The 15617-nt window shown below is 42.2% G+C and overlaps 1 protein-coding gene across 6 annotated transcripts in view; it reads right to left on the reverse strand.

Annotated features, from left to right (window-relative positions):
* The window catches only part of MYPN (myopalladin), a 119270-nt gene that overhangs the window by 11245 nt on the left and 92408 nt on the right, over nucleotides 1-15617 (reverse strand). For all 6 annotated transcript variants that reach the window (XM_066600678.1, XM_066600677.1, XM_066600681.1 and 3 more), the window contains 5 exons: nucleotides 14870-15014; nucleotides 14476-14697; nucleotides 11980-12129; nucleotides 1615-1697; nucleotides 546-672 (listed from right to left, as the gene is read on the reverse strand). In XM_066600678.1, the coding sequence (XP_066456775.1) occupies nucleotides 546-672; nucleotides 1615-1697; nucleotides 11980-12129; nucleotides 14476-14697; nucleotides 14870-15014 (727 nt within the window). The remainder of the gene's footprint in view (nucleotides 1-545; nucleotides 673-1614; nucleotides 1698-11979; nucleotides 12130-14475; nucleotides 14698-14869; nucleotides 15015-15617) is intronic.

Here is a 15617-nt window from a genome sequence, read left to right on the forward strand (position 1 = left end):
GCATCCGTCATGCGATCCGCAAATCGCGGGAAAAAACGCCCGTGTGACTGAGGCCTTACTGGTGTATGATCCGCAGTGTTTCTGCCACATGAAAACATACCCTACATGTTACATAAACCTACCCTTATAGGGTTCAGTCAGCACGCGGGTGTAACAGTGATTGCGAAATAGTTGTACAATCACTTTTGCTATTCGTTTTATTAAGCAAGGTTAACAGCAAGCCTACTGGATTAATTGTATAGGCATATTTCCAAAAAAACAATAAAACGGCAATTGGATTACATTATTCCCCATAATTGGAAAACCTTACGTGGGAGAGAAAAATGGATATCATATTTGAATTCATTACACTAAAGTTACAATAAGCCATTACAAAAATTGTGTTGCATAGTGTTATCGTTCCGTGTAAAGCACCCTTACTCTATATTGTTTGTTGGTTAGCACAAAATATAAGCAGGAAGTAGAGTAACACATAACTAAAGGATCAGACCAGACATTAGATCGACATTGTACACTGATTTTTCATCTACTTTCTTATATCGCACCTTACAGTCCAGCCTGCACAAGCGTCCTTCATGTGCCATCATGTCTCCGGGAGCTTGGAGGAAGTACGGCCGGAAGAACCTCTCCTGTACAGCTTCACTCTCCACATCTTGTAAGCGAGGTCTCACTCTAGAAAGTGCAATTTATTTTAACACCAGGAAATGTAATTAAATAAACTTTTTAAAAAGTTCTGACATGTCATACTAACATATCAGAAGTAGTGATCTGTGAAGGTCCGGGTTCTGAGACACGATCAACCCCTAAAACAAATGGGCAGAAGCGCTCAACTGAGTGCTGTTCCCGTTTGGTTCTTCTCGTCTTTTCTTGGAGCACTGCATGGGCTCCCAAAAAAATTGAATCTGCAAAATGCTTGCTGATTATAAATAAAGAGACAGCGTTTGGCTAAGCACGTTTTCACCTTCATTTAGCAATTGGTGGGGGTCTCAGCATCCAGACCCTCACTGATAGATACTTCTGACAAGTCACTGTGACGTATCAGAACTTTTAAAAAAAAGTTTAGTTACACTTTAAAATACTAATAGCAATCACAGAAAACGGCCATTACTTACTGACTAAGGAGGGCAGATGGCTGCATCCTCTCACCATGCAGGTAGCTGACTACCAAATGAGGGAGCGAATTACACCTGTGCAGGACACTGATAAGACAGCGACTCACACTGCCTCTTGATATAGAGGGGGGTGGCTGCTTGTATACTCCCACACATAGTGGATACAGGGTGCCAGACCATTATGATATATGTAGCTCACCATGCAGACCAGCAATCTATTAATGATGCCATGATAATTCGGCGGGTTGACCTGCACTTCCATCAGTGAACCACATTGGTACTGCCACCCTGGGCTCCCCCTGGAGTCTTAAAGCCACGCTGCATGTGAATGATAATTTCTTTTATATTTCCCCTTCTGTGATGTATTTAAATTACTAATAGGCGGTAAGGGTAGAGTTGTCTCTAACAGTACTTATAACACCCATTATATGTTGATGTCAGAAAACTAGAAAATTATTGCTTATTTTAACAAATACACATAAATGCCAAAAAGAGAGATTACCTATGAGAGAGCACTGGAGGAATGGAGCGTGGATGCAAAGGTACTGTCTGCACCAGTAAATGTCCAGAACAGCTGATTCTTCCCTAGAAAAGAGAGCTGCATTACAAGATTGTATATTACATGTATATGACAGGTGTATCATAATGCTTTTTAGTGTTCATTTGAGAGGATGGAGAGTAATTGTTCTACACTGCAGTTGTAATAGGTCTGTTAGTCATATTGATGTACAAATGTAAGGGAGTGAATTCCTCGCAACACATGAACTGAGGATTTATCCTTTATAAATGTTTGCAAAAAAATGTTTTCTTTTAAAGGGAATATATATATTTGAGAAATTGCTATATATATACATACATATATATATATACACATATATATATATATATATATATATATATATATATATATATATATATATATATATATATATATATATATATATTGTAGGGGTGCGCTACAGAGGATGGCCTGTAGGGGCAACAGACAATCAGTATGGTGCATGAGGCAAGAGGAAAAGCACCCACAAGTGTGGTTAGCAAGATAAAAAATCTGTGTTCCTGCTGCAGTGGGTGTGTGTTGGCTGAGAGAGCCAGTGAGACAGCTCAGTGGAGCTGAGAGGGCTGCTAGCCCAGGGTCTGGTGCAGACCAAGAAGGCCAGAGGTTGACAGGGTGACGCCCCTAACCTCAACACTCGAGAGGTGGGTGTGTGTCTGGCAAGACACTTGGAGGGCTCTGGCCTTGGAATACTCCTGTTGTAAGCAGAGAGAGACGCTGTCCCAGCAGGACGCTTGGAGAAGCCTGCCGTTGGACTAGGGTCTGGAGAGACTACAGACGTAAGGACCAGCTGCGCTCTGGACATCCACAGGTCTGTGCAAAACCAACGGACTTATTATTTTTTCCTCAGCTGAAGATTTACTTGCTCCCCCTGTGGACTGTGAAGGGACTTTAAAAAGGACTTTGTTGTTGCAAACGTTTATTATTTTTTCTCTGGAGACCCAGTCATTTATTTTTCTGCTAAAGATTGTATAAATAAAGTAACCAAGAAGCTAAAGTGACCGTTTGGCGTGCTCTTTAACCCCCGAGTTGTCACTATATATATACACACACATGTACTATATATGCGTGATGCCTTTATGTTGTACAGTAGGTCATCTATCTAGCGAGTTGCGATAGTCAGTAGCTCCACTATGACATGTAGCTGTGGCTAGTCTTCTTGACTGTTACTTAGGAAGATATGAACATTAGCACAGGTAAGGAAGACCCTCATGCTAGCAGGGAGGTGTTCAATGCATTACTACATTGTTGAAAAGAGATGCTGAGGGGTGATAAACGGTGGAGGTTTGGCGGCAACTGGGGAAATGCGGATGGCCCCCATGTGGTGCTAAAAGGAGCTACTGTTGGCTTCTGTGGTAGAGTCAAGCCGGGTACCTGTCCACCTGGGAGGTAGCAGTGAACTGGAGGCTAGAGGAAGCTTGTTCATTCGGGAGAAGAGTTGGTGGGCTGAAAGTTGCTTGCCCATTAAGTGAAACAGTGATTTAGAAACCAGGAGATATGACATGGAGTCTGAAAAGAAACTGTGAAGAGGGTTGTCTGGTGTGCGTGAGGGATTATCTAAAGGGAAGTGGTTGACTGGCTTTATTGAGAGAGGCCTAGAGGAAGTGTCAAGAGGAGCAGATGGAGAGAACCAGTGAGGGGTGAGAGCTCTTGGGCTGATTCTCAGGGGAGCCTGTGAGTAGGTTCAATGGGGGTTGTGAAAAATATCGACTCTGAGGGGAGAAGCAAGTAGTTGTAGTGAGAACTAATTGCCCTGATGCCTGTTGTATAGCCTGGCTGGTTGTCTCTAAAGTGTGGGTCAGTCCTGTAGATAAGTAGATTAATTGTAGTGTAGCAGGAGGGGTATATTGTGGGGGCTCTTGAGAGCAGGGCCTACAGTACAGGGGATATACTTGTGTTCTGCAGTGGATCCTAACTGGAGGCCTAAGGGGTGGCCTAGTTAGGATCTACTGAGAAGGGTAATGCGGTAGGTGCTCTTGGGAGTAGGGCCCAAATTAACAAAGACCAACCATCAGTTACACAATGAAAAGTATATTCCAGTGCAGGCCTGTGTAAAGTAACACAGTCCTTAGCTCTGGCATGCCCTGAAATGAGGACGGGGGTGGTCGCACATGCACATCATTGTTCCATTCATTTCAACGGGAGCCCCAGTGATAGCCAAGTTCAAGTTCGTGTTTACAGGCTACAAAGAAACCCAGTTTAGTCTGATCCTGCAGCCATAATTTAAGCTGTTCATCTATATATAAAGACGAAAGCCCTCACTGACTGACTCACTGAGTGACTCACTGACTGACTCACTGACTGACTCACTGACTGACTCACTGACTGACTCGCCACTAATTCTCCAACTTCCTGATGTCGTAGAAACAAAAATTTGGCACAAGCATAGATTATGTACAAAATAGGAAAAGCTAATAGGCCCCAACTCGATTACTCAATTCTAAATGCAAAAGAATTAGCGTCCAAATTTTATGTACGTAATCTAATTCTTTTACTTCCCGATCCAACAAATAATTACACAAAGTTTTACCACACAAATGTGAAATTTGCCATCACCATTCTTTGCGTACTAAATATTGGAAATTTAAAGGGTTGCAACTTGATTATTTAATCCTGTGCATAAAAGTAAGTGACCCCCTATGTAATGTAACTAATAACACACATCTGTACTGCACAAACTTGAAATTTGGCATGGCCATTCCTGTGTTATGTAACTAATAAACCTATCTGCAGCCCGCAATATATGAGACAGTTATCTTCCACGACTTCATAAGCTTTTCCGTGTGAACACCAGATTAACACCAGTACCAAATTAACTCGGGCGAAGCTGGGTATATCAGCTAGTACACAATAAGGGTGTATTTACATGGGCAGTTTTCACATGTGACTTCTGTGCATTGCGAGGTGCATAGAAATTGTACATGAAAAGAACCTATTATTTTTAGTAGGGTAATATACTTGTATCGATAGTGCAAGAAAGAAAAATCACAGCATGTCCTATTTTTTGGTGTTTCTGTTCAAGAATCGTCCATTATTTCCTATGGGAGCTAAATTAAACGGCATCGTCCTCGCATGTAAATGCGATTTTTCATACAAGCAGGATGCATTTTTCTATTTTAACTATTGCAACAATATGCACTTATTTCACGCATGTGAAAATCCCTTGTACAGCGATGTGGTGTGTCTCGCAAAACACACCATATTTGCAGAAAAAAAATCTCAGTTTAACAAACACGATATCTATCTGATTTTCTCGGACTGATATTGCACTTCCTTGTGTAAATGCAGCCTAAGGGCTTAATCATACGGGCGCCTTAGCGCCTGTACACGGGCGCCAATGCGCCCGTGTGACTGAGCCCTTACTGCAGGAAGAAGACGGCCGCACTTCAGGATGGCAACTCCCCGCAGCGCCAAAGAAAGAACACATGACCGGTAATGAAGCCAGTCACATGTTCTTTTTTACGGCGCTGCAGACAGACGTCTGTCCTGAAGTGCGGCCATCTTCTTCCCGCAGTAACAATGCGCCCGTGTGACTAAGCCCTAAAGTTGGTCAGATCTTCAACCTTGGTGGAATCGACTAAGGATTTGTCTGTACGCAGTAAGCCTGACAGTCTCTGTTGATTTCAAGTTGCCCAATTTTTGTTCCTTGGCAAAAAAAGTGCTGCGAAAAGTGTCTGCCAGCAGATTATCATTACGGTAAAGTAATATTTCAACAGTGATGATAGCAACAAATGTCTCTTCATCAGCATATTTTGGCCAAAGGAATTGAACAAATACATTTAAATGTTGTATTTTCTTTTTAGCAATTATTTTTCCACTTTTGTCAAGATACTCGATACAAAAAAAGGCATCACTTTATTATTAAATGTCTCCTCTAGAACTATAACACTGATGCAATATCCTTTGCATAGACCATCAATGTTTCACCTGGCAGACCTCAGGTTTCAGGTCCCTTTTGCTATGACCCAGTCTCCTCTCCTGGTCAACTAGTGTCCAACCCAACAGGAATAGTTGTCAGTAAAATTTAAAAAATGGCAGTCTAGACCTGTATAATACAGCATGTATTATAACTTATTTCTGGGGACACACTATATTAGAATTTATTTTTGGGGGTACAGTGTATATTATTTATTGCTAGGGTTACTGTATTATAATTTATTTCTATGGGCACAGTGTCTTATATTTTAATTCTGGAGACACAGTATATAATAATTCATATTTCAGAAGGCATAGTGTATTATTTATTTCGCAGGACACATTACAGTATAATTAATTTCTGGGGACACATTGCATTATAGGGCACAGTGTGTAATAATTTATTTTTAAAGGGCAGTGTCAGTGTTTTTTTAATAATTTATTTAAGGGGGAACAATGCAGTCTATTAATTATTTCAGTGGCCACAGTGAGTAACACCATATTCAGATGACGCAGTGCGTGGTGCTATTATTTTCAGAGGAATCAAAGAACTCTGAGCCACAAACTCCACAGAGGCAAGAATTAGCTGGAGAAGTCATGAAGATCTGGAGCATATGGAGAGGAAAAGGAACAAGTCCAGAGCATGTCACCTGTGAGTCGCTCAGTGTCACAGAGTATTCTCTCTCTGACTGCATCACTAAACTACAACTCTCAGTATATATATACTTACCATTGCTCAGGTCATATTGCGAGTTGCAGTTTCATATGGTAAAAATGTCTATAGCATATCATGGGTTTTCAATACTGTTTTATAGTAAGTACACCAAAGCATTATTGGCAACCCCAGTAAACCAAACAACTTGATCACGCTGTCTTTTGTTCTCTCTCTTTCTCACTCTTCCTCTTTTATATTCTCTCTCTTCTGTTCCCTGGCGCACTTTTCCATAGACTTGAATAGAAGAGCGCGTACGCAGAACTCTGAAAAGAGTTTGAAAACTTAATTTATGGTGCTGTGGAGACGTACCCCAATCAGCGCAGTAGAGGAGACATGGCACTTGCAGCCTATCGCAGTCTCTCACTGAAACTGCAGTGGCGTCTTTATTGTGCTAACTGGCAAAGGTTCAGGAGTCGGACACCCACCAATGAAAGCAGAGACGTCAACCTTGGAAAGCTTTGTACAGGGTGATGGGAGTGACTGTTTGAGAGCATGGCTAACATAGGAGACATAGCTAACTTGGATTTTCAGGCAAACTCATGGCAATTCCATAGTGAAAGTGCAGTGTGTGAATTCACCAAAACAAAGAAAAAACAAAAACAGAAACAAAGAAAAAAAACAGAATTAAAGGGGTTTTGTCATTACAACAAAACCCCGTCTAGACCTTGGCCAGGCCTCAATTTAAAAAAAGAAGAAGGCATGCTCACCTGTACTGGAGCCCCAGGATGCAGCCGATAGCTACTGCTGGTATTGGTGGCGATTTCCAGGTAAACAGCTCTGCGAACGTTAGGTGTCCACTGCGGCCAACCAGAGGCCATAGTGTCACTGTACCATACTCCTGGTATGAGAGCAATCTATAGGAGGGGCCCTAGAGAGCAATCTATGGCAGGGGCCTCGGGGAGTAGTGGGAAAGAGGGACCCTGAACTGCATTTTAGGGGGCCCCGGGGAGCGGTATATGCGAGGGAACGTGGACAGCATTTTTTGAGAGGAGCTGTAGAGAGCATTCTATGTAAGGGGTCCTGGGGAGAAATCTATATTAGGAGCCCTAGAGAGCAGTTTATGTGAGGGACGCTTGGCAGAATTTTTGTGAAGGGGCCCTGGCTGAGCAATCTATAGGAGGGGCCCTGCAGAGCAATCTATGTGAGGGGCCCTGGAGAGCAATCTATGTGAGGTGCCTTGGGGTGCAGTCTATGTGAGGAGCCTTGGGGTGCAGCCTATGTACAGGGCACTGGGGAGCAGTGGGCAACAGGGACCCTGGGCAGCATTTTATGTTAAGGGGCCCTCGAAAGCAGTCTATTTTAGGGGTCTTGGGAAGCAGTTTATGTTAGGGGCCCTGAGGATAAACCTATATGAGGGGCCCCGTGCAGCAGTCTATGTGAGAGGCCCTGTGGAGCAATCTATATGAGGGGCACTGGGGAGCAGTCTAAGGGTATGTTCACATGGAGTAGGATTTGCTGTAGTGTTTCCACTGCGCAGATTAAGCAGTGCAAATGCTGCGTCAAACTGCATACCATTAGGACTTTGGTGCAGATTTTAATGCAGATTTTGGTGCCTAATTCACACTCTCATATGAAGAGGTTGAATACGCACCATAAATCTGCTGCGGATTTAAATTCCACGTGGATTCTGTGCAGATTTTGTCAGCAGCGTGGGAATGAAATTTTGAAAATCTTATCCACTTTGCTGCAACAGTAAATGTTGTTGATTTTCTGGTGGATATGTTTTCTGCTGCACATCTACCGCGTGTGAACAAAGCCCTATGCAGCATTTACCATTATATTTCAGGGAACTCCCAGAATATCATTGGGTATACTAGGGGCATGGGTTCATGCTGCACAAATTTATATGGCAGGTGCTAATCTGATTTTGCAACTGCTGTCCATAGCGCTTCTTTATTTAGTGCTCTAGATAAGTTGTCTTAGGCCATGTTCACATGGGGAGATTTGCCAAGGATTTTCTGTGCAGCCCCTCCACATGGAAAATCTGTAGCATTTACAGTTGCAACAAAGTGGATGAGATTTTAAAAATCTTGTCCCCACGCTCCGTAAATATCTGCTGTGGAAATTGGCCTGTAGAGCAGATTTTGGATTCTCAGCGTGTCAATTATAGGCACGTGAGATTTGCAGATTCCACCTCTTCAGCTGGGGTGAATTCTGCTGAGAAGTCTTTGCAAAGATAATATGTACAGGTTTCCTTTTAACCTAAGTGGTTGAACTCTATCTATAAAAAGTCAAGCGCTATTTTATTGAGGCACAGTGACCTACGTTGCTGCCTGCATGTGACAGTTGCGTACTTGCAGTAGGCTGACGATTACTATGCAATATCTTGGCGTAATACGCGCCAAGATAGGACATGCTGCAACCTTTATTGTGCGAGTACTACACATAATATGTGTGAGCGGCAACATGCAAGCCCATGGCAGATTGGTACACCGTATTTTATGTGCAAAACCGGCGCGTGGAATACACTGTAACCATACAATCGTGGGAAGGTGCCCTTACTACTTGTGTTATTATTTTGCTGAATAAGTATTAAAGGGGTTTTGTCACTAATATAGAAATCTTTTTAGCCGCTGTGCCCAGCATAAAAGAAAAAACAGAGTATACTCATCTCTCTTTAGCCACCCAGGACACACATGATCGGCTACTATGGCGGTGGCTTCCAGAGTGTACGGCTGGTGACCACTAAGGCCAGTCAGAGCCCACAGCATCACCTTCCGAAATACCTGGCATTATGTCACCCAGGATGTGAGCGCTGATGCCAGGAGTTGGGGCGGTGACGCTGGCCGCGGTGGTCACCTGATTTCCGCCAGCCTTACACTCCAGAAGCTGGGCCGTGGGAGCTGCATAACTGTGTCCCGAGGGTTGAAGAGTAGTGAGTATGCCGTTTTTTATTTTGCACTGGGCTCAACGGCTAGACATATTTTTGTGTTAGTCACAACACTCCTAAAACAACCTGATAACTCATATTTTAAGCTACTGACTTACATATATTTACTGCCCTTACAAAAGTAACAAATGACCTGATGACTGCAAAGTCGAGAGGTGATTACTCCCTACTAATCCTCCTTGACCTGTCTGCTGCATTTGACACTGTCGACCATAACCTCCTTCTCACTGTGCTCCACTCTATTGGTCTAAAGGACACTGCTCTCTCCTGGTTCTCTTCCTACCTCTCTGACCGCTCTTTCAGTGTTTCCTTTGCTGGTTCTATCTCTGCTCCACTTCCTCTCGCTGTTGGGGTACCCCAGGGCTCGGTCCTTGGTCCCCTTCTCTTCTCTATCTATACTGCCCCAATTGGACAAACCATCCACAAATTTGGCCTTCAATACCATCTCTACGCTGACGACACCCAACTATACACCTCCTCTCATGAGATCTCTGGACCATTCCTCCAAAATATCACCGACTGTCTGTCCGCTGTCTCTAACACTATGTCCTCCCTTTTTCTCAAACTAAACCTCTCAAAAACTGACCTCCTTATCTTTCCACCTTCTAACCGACCTCGCCTCAACATATCTATTTCAGTGTCTGGCACCATCATAACCCCCAGATGGCATGCCCGATGCCTTGGGGTCACACTGGACTCTGACCTCTCCTTTACCCCCCATATCCAATCTCTGGCCCAAACATGCCACATGCACCTCAGAAATATTGCTAAAATACGTCCGTTCCTAACCACGGACACACTAAAGACGCTCGTGGTTGCCCTCATCCACTCCCGGCTTGACTACTGCAACTCGCTACTCATTGGCCTCCCCCGCAATAGACTCGCTCCACTCCAATCCATACTAAATGCAGCAGCTAGACTCATTTTTCTATCCAGTCGTTATTCAGACGCCTCTGCATTATGCCAGTCGCTGCATTGGCTGCCCATCCACTGAAGAACTAAATTTAAACTCCTCTACCTCACTCACAAAGCTCTGCTTGGCGCTGCACCACCATACATCGCCTCCCTACTGTCAGTACACCACCCAGCCCACTCACTCCGATCGCCTAACACACTCAGACTAAACACCCCTGTAATACGAACCTCTCATGCTCGCCTACAGGACTTCACTAGAGCAGCACCCATCCTCTGGAACGCTCTACCCCAAGGCATCCGGACAATTCCCGATGCACGAAATTTCAGACGTGCCTTAAAAACGCACCTCTTCAGGGAAGCATACCAAATCTCCTGACCTAGTCCCTCGCCCTTCCCTATGGTGCCCCACCCTGTTTGCCTTCTGATAAATGATCTGTACATGAAATTTCCTATTGCCTGTGTTCCCCAACCCCTGCACCTCCTGTACCACCCTCAACCCATTTGTGTCTCACCCAATGTACCTCACATTGTATTTGTTGCAATTGTTGTATTGTTTTGCATTTATCCATGCCTGAAAGCGCTGCGGAATAAGTTGGCGCTATACAAATAAAGATTATTATTATATATTTATTAATATTCAAATAATTTATTGATTTATTTGTTCTTTGTACTTATAGTTGGCAGTTATCTCTATGAGAATTATATGTGACAACAGCCCCACCTAGGGGCCATGTTTAACATTGCTTAAGACATAAATCAAAGACATGTATCACTCAAGGTCGTAAATGCCATAGATGAATAAATGCATACCATGGGGCCCTTTGATGGATGGTTATCCCATCCTCTCTGTTGCTTGCAAGGACATGTGCAGGACTTCCCATTGTAGAAGAAAAAAGCTTGGAGCTCTTTTAATAAGGAAGTGGTCCAAAGGGTGAATAGTGTTTGCGAGATATTTAATAGGGTGCCGCCAGTCCAAATATAGTCACCATAGTGAATGTTGACCGTAAAAAGGAAAAAAATAATGGACCGTAGGCGCAACCCTTATAGTATGAAACACATTCAGATTAGGGAATTGATCCTATTTGTTTTTTCCTGGATTACAGAAGAAGCTCATGCAGCAACACTACTGGCTTCTGAAAGGGGGGGGGGGGCTGCATCCCCGAAATGTGTTTTATGTGCAGGCTGTTAATCAATTCATTTAATCAGTAAAGACGAATCGTCCGAATGTATTTCACAGTATAAAGGGTTGCATCTACGGTCCGTTATTTCTTCCTTTTTAACGGTTAGCATTTCCCTTTGTAGAGGAACCTCTCCTGGCTCGACTGCAGCTCCCGTGCCACAGCCACCGATCTCCTCTGTGACCTACTACATACAGGCTGCAGTAAACCTATGCATGGGTTATCACAAGCGGCTGCAACCAATTACAGCACTCAATTACTGAGCTCTGTGATTGGCTGCAGCAGTCTGTGACATGTGCATGTGCTCATTGCAGCCTGTGAACAATATATGACAGGGAAGACCAGCGATTGCGCCATAGGACACAACAGGGAAGCCATAGAGGGGAGTATAGGCTCTGTTATTTTTACACATGGGGCATATGTATAGAAAAATTAAATAACTCAGACAAGCTCTTTAATTACTTCTGTGTTCTAAAAAAAAAGTTGTTATGCCATGCTTGATGAAGAGTCATAGGTAGTCATATATCTTATTTTAATAAGCCAATAAAAGGTATTATAACTGCAAGACTATTACTTTGTTTCTCTAATTGCATACTTTCATGCTTTATACAAGTGTGCTTTCAGTAAAACAGTGCTATATTACAATTGCCAGAATGGCACAGACCTGGAAATACACACATTGCTATATGAACTGGTACCTGTGGATTTGCAGCCATGATTGTATAGTTGCCATCATCATCATTGGTGGCAAATTCGATATGTAATGAGCATGTTCCATCCCCTTCTCTCTTCATCTTAGAATGCTCATTCTTCTTTGAAATCTGTTTTCCATCTTTAAACCAATAAACCTAAAATATTGAGCATGTGAACCAAAATTAATGCACAGTTATATATGAAATGTAGTTACTGAATAGTTGATAAGATTACAGAAGTGCTAGAAATATTGATCTCCTGCTGGAACCTTCCAATCTCGCATAAAATATTGTTCTGAGAATTCACAAAAGTATTGCCATATATATATATATAACATAAAACATACCTTTTATTTCAATCATTTAAAACAAACTATATCAAAGCTTGTTATGCCCTATTCTGTCTACTAGATACTAACCTATTAATAAAACATGAAGGGTACCCGTCCTGACAAGGATGACTCTGTCCAGAACCTAGACTCTAATATCAGGGAAAACAGGGGAAAGGGTGAATACCTTTTATAAGAATCCTATCCTGATCCTGGATATTATTTAATTATTTATATTACTCTTTGGTGACATTTATAGTCTTTGATCTCTGATGACACATTGTATAGGATAAAAAGAATTAACCCTTTCCAATCCACTGTCTGACCTCTGAAGACATTATGATTTAAGGCTGTACAGCTCCGATGTTGGAAGAGATCTGTCGGGGTTCTCTTACTGCATATTGCCAGCCTCTCTGCTGTCGGAGCCTATCCAACGTGTCACCTCATGCAGTACTGGTTTAATCCAGCATATAGCGCCATTGTATAACCGCACAAAGAGTAAGCCCCCTAGGAAAACCAGGATACAAATTGGATTGGAAAGGGTTAAGACTCATTACAGTGTTACTGATTGAATATATCAAATATTATTTGGGAATTGTTTTGAGTTTTCAGGTACCATTGGTGACTTTTTTGGATATGTTTGGGTATCTACACTTTCCACCCCTGTCTTCATTCCACCCTCACCCTGCTTTCCCTGATATTAGAGAATGATAGGGCGATTAGGGTCTAGGTTCAGGGCGGAGTTGTCCTTGTCAGGACGGGTAACCCGCATGTTTCATTGAATGATTGACAAGTCTAACTGCATATGTTAATATATTTTACACTTGTTCCTAATTCATATCTAAATTTAAGTTATTAGAATTATGTAAAAAACACTTTTCATAATTGCATGTGGCAGCGTAAAAGAATGCATGTAATAAATATTGGTGTTTTACCAGATTCGGTCATACAATTATGTTAGAAATTCATATCAACGAGCGTTCAAGCATTGAGCAGCAGCCTACAACTGGCAGACCTGCAATTATTATAGATACATTGGAAATTCATTCTCTAGAGCATCTATGATGAACATTCTATATCCAGAAGCAGAGCTATTGCTAGGGTTCAGCACACAAGGTACTGTCTCTGGCCTGAATAGGTCTTTACTGGGGTCTGAATTTATTTTAAGGGTTTGGAGTATTAATTTTAATTGTCCAAATTAATTTTAGTGATCTGATTTGTGGTTTTAATTAACTTTAGGGGTCTTAATAACTTTAGGGGGCTGTTCTAGTGTCTGAATGCATTTAGGGTTCCGGAGTTTTATCTTTGCGGTCTGGTCTGAACCAATTTATGGATTTAGTCTAAAACTAATTAATAGCTGATTGGCTGGGGTCCACCACTCAGGACCCTGACTGATTAGCTGTTTGGTTTTCTCGCTGTCATCCTCATAACACAGGGTATGGAGTGGAGGCAGATCTCTCCGACCCCGGCATAGTGGCTGTTGCTTGTAATGGTGCAGCTCTCATTGATTTTGCCTACAATTACCAGCGCCGCCTGCTACACAGCTGATCAACAGGGGTCACAAGCGGACCTCAGACGATTAACTATTGATGAACTATCCTGCCATGTGTGTCTATGAGGAATAACACTATTTCTGACCATTATTTGACTTGTACCCTGTATTTTTCCCCATTGCAGAGTGTACATCTGATTCTCAGCTCTCAGAACTAATGGTAGGAGCCTGGAACTGTTTTGTGCTCTATATACTGAGCAGAGAACTACACATTTCTGGTTTCTAACTGTAATACACACACACATATCATATAGGGCAGTGTACAGCAGGACTAAGCAGTACAAATGTAAAGAAATAGCTACAAATAACTCGTCATTACTTTCAGCAGGATATGTGTATGTGAGTGTCCCTCTGCTCTAATAGACTTCAATAAGTATGATGATGACTCATCCTGTTTCTACACTTCCTGTTCTGCTGTAATGCTGTGAGGCATATGCCCCTTTTACTTAGGGGTTTGCTAGGGAAAAACCTAAACAAATCAATGCACTACAGAATATATTTGTGATGCCAGTATTTCTTCAGTGTCTACATAGCAGTGCCCTTTCCCAGTGATTATAATGGCAGCCTGTGGTGTTCATGGTTGACATGTTAAATGTTATTTCATACAAAGAAATGACAAACCTTAGGTATAGGTATTCCAACAACTTTACATGTAAATGTAACGGATGCTCCTTCTATGACACGGAAATGTTTGAGTCTACGATCAAATATTGGTGCAATGCACTTTCCAGTGGGGATCTCATCATGTTCGACTTCATCATCAGATTCATCAACAGGGGTACGCTCCAAGCGAAACTCTATCTCATTCATCAACCTCTGCTCGAAATTTGATATCTTGTATTCCTACAAGTATGACAATATTAATCAGCACTACTAATTATTTTTTACAGTTAAAAACCTAATGAGAGTACAATACTCTACATAAGCATTATTACTACATCTGTTTCCAGCATCAGTAGCTTGTGAAAGCCCAACATAAAAAATGTACGGCATATTTCGCATATAGACTATATACCTGCTGCCTTGGTACAAAGACGTTTTCTCTCAACGTCAGCTTCTTTTCTAATTCCCGTACAACTTGATCCTTGCTTTCTTGTATTTTATCCTGTGAACCAAACCGCACTAGCTTTGAATTTTTCCTTGATGTTCCAGCAAACGATCTGGAAGGAAGATGGTATAGATGACAGTGTGAAATTTCTGTGTAACCAGTGATCAGGGTTGTGGGACCAGATCGGAGAAGGGCATACTGAAATGTATTTAAGCAGGAAGATAATTCTGCAGTTGTAATGAGTTAACTGTTGGATTAATGCACTATATTCAATTACATTTTGTGATTAGCCTACTCCTTTTAAAGAAACATTAAAGGGGTAGAGCCATCAGATAGGATGTGGCGCCCAGGGTGAACATCTGATTGCCTCTGGTCCCACTTCCAGCAACCTTGGCAAACAACTGACTTTGCTGGGGAAAGCCTCAGCCAGCCAGTTGGTCGCTGCAGGGAAAATGTAGTATTATATGATGGCCATTCAGATTAATGGTTGTCCTTTAATGCAAGGACAGTTCAAAGTCTGCCAGAACAAGACAAACTGTGGGAGAGTCAAGCACAAGACTCTGCTTTATGGCCTTCATAGGTGAATAAGACATATGAACAGAATTTACTTTGCTGTCACAACCCCTTTAATTTTAGATACATAGTCGAGATGCAGAATATATGAATTATGCTGAACGAACACTTATATATCTAATTTAGATCTAGTCCACATAAG

This window comes from Eleutherodactylus coqui, chromosome 4, assembly GCF_035609145.1.
Source record: "Eleutherodactylus coqui strain aEleCoq1 chromosome 4, aEleCoq1.hap1, whole genome shotgun sequence".
Lineage (NCBI taxonomy): Eukaryota > Metazoa > Chordata > Amphibia > Anura > Eleutherodactylidae > Eleutherodactylus > Eleutherodactylus coqui.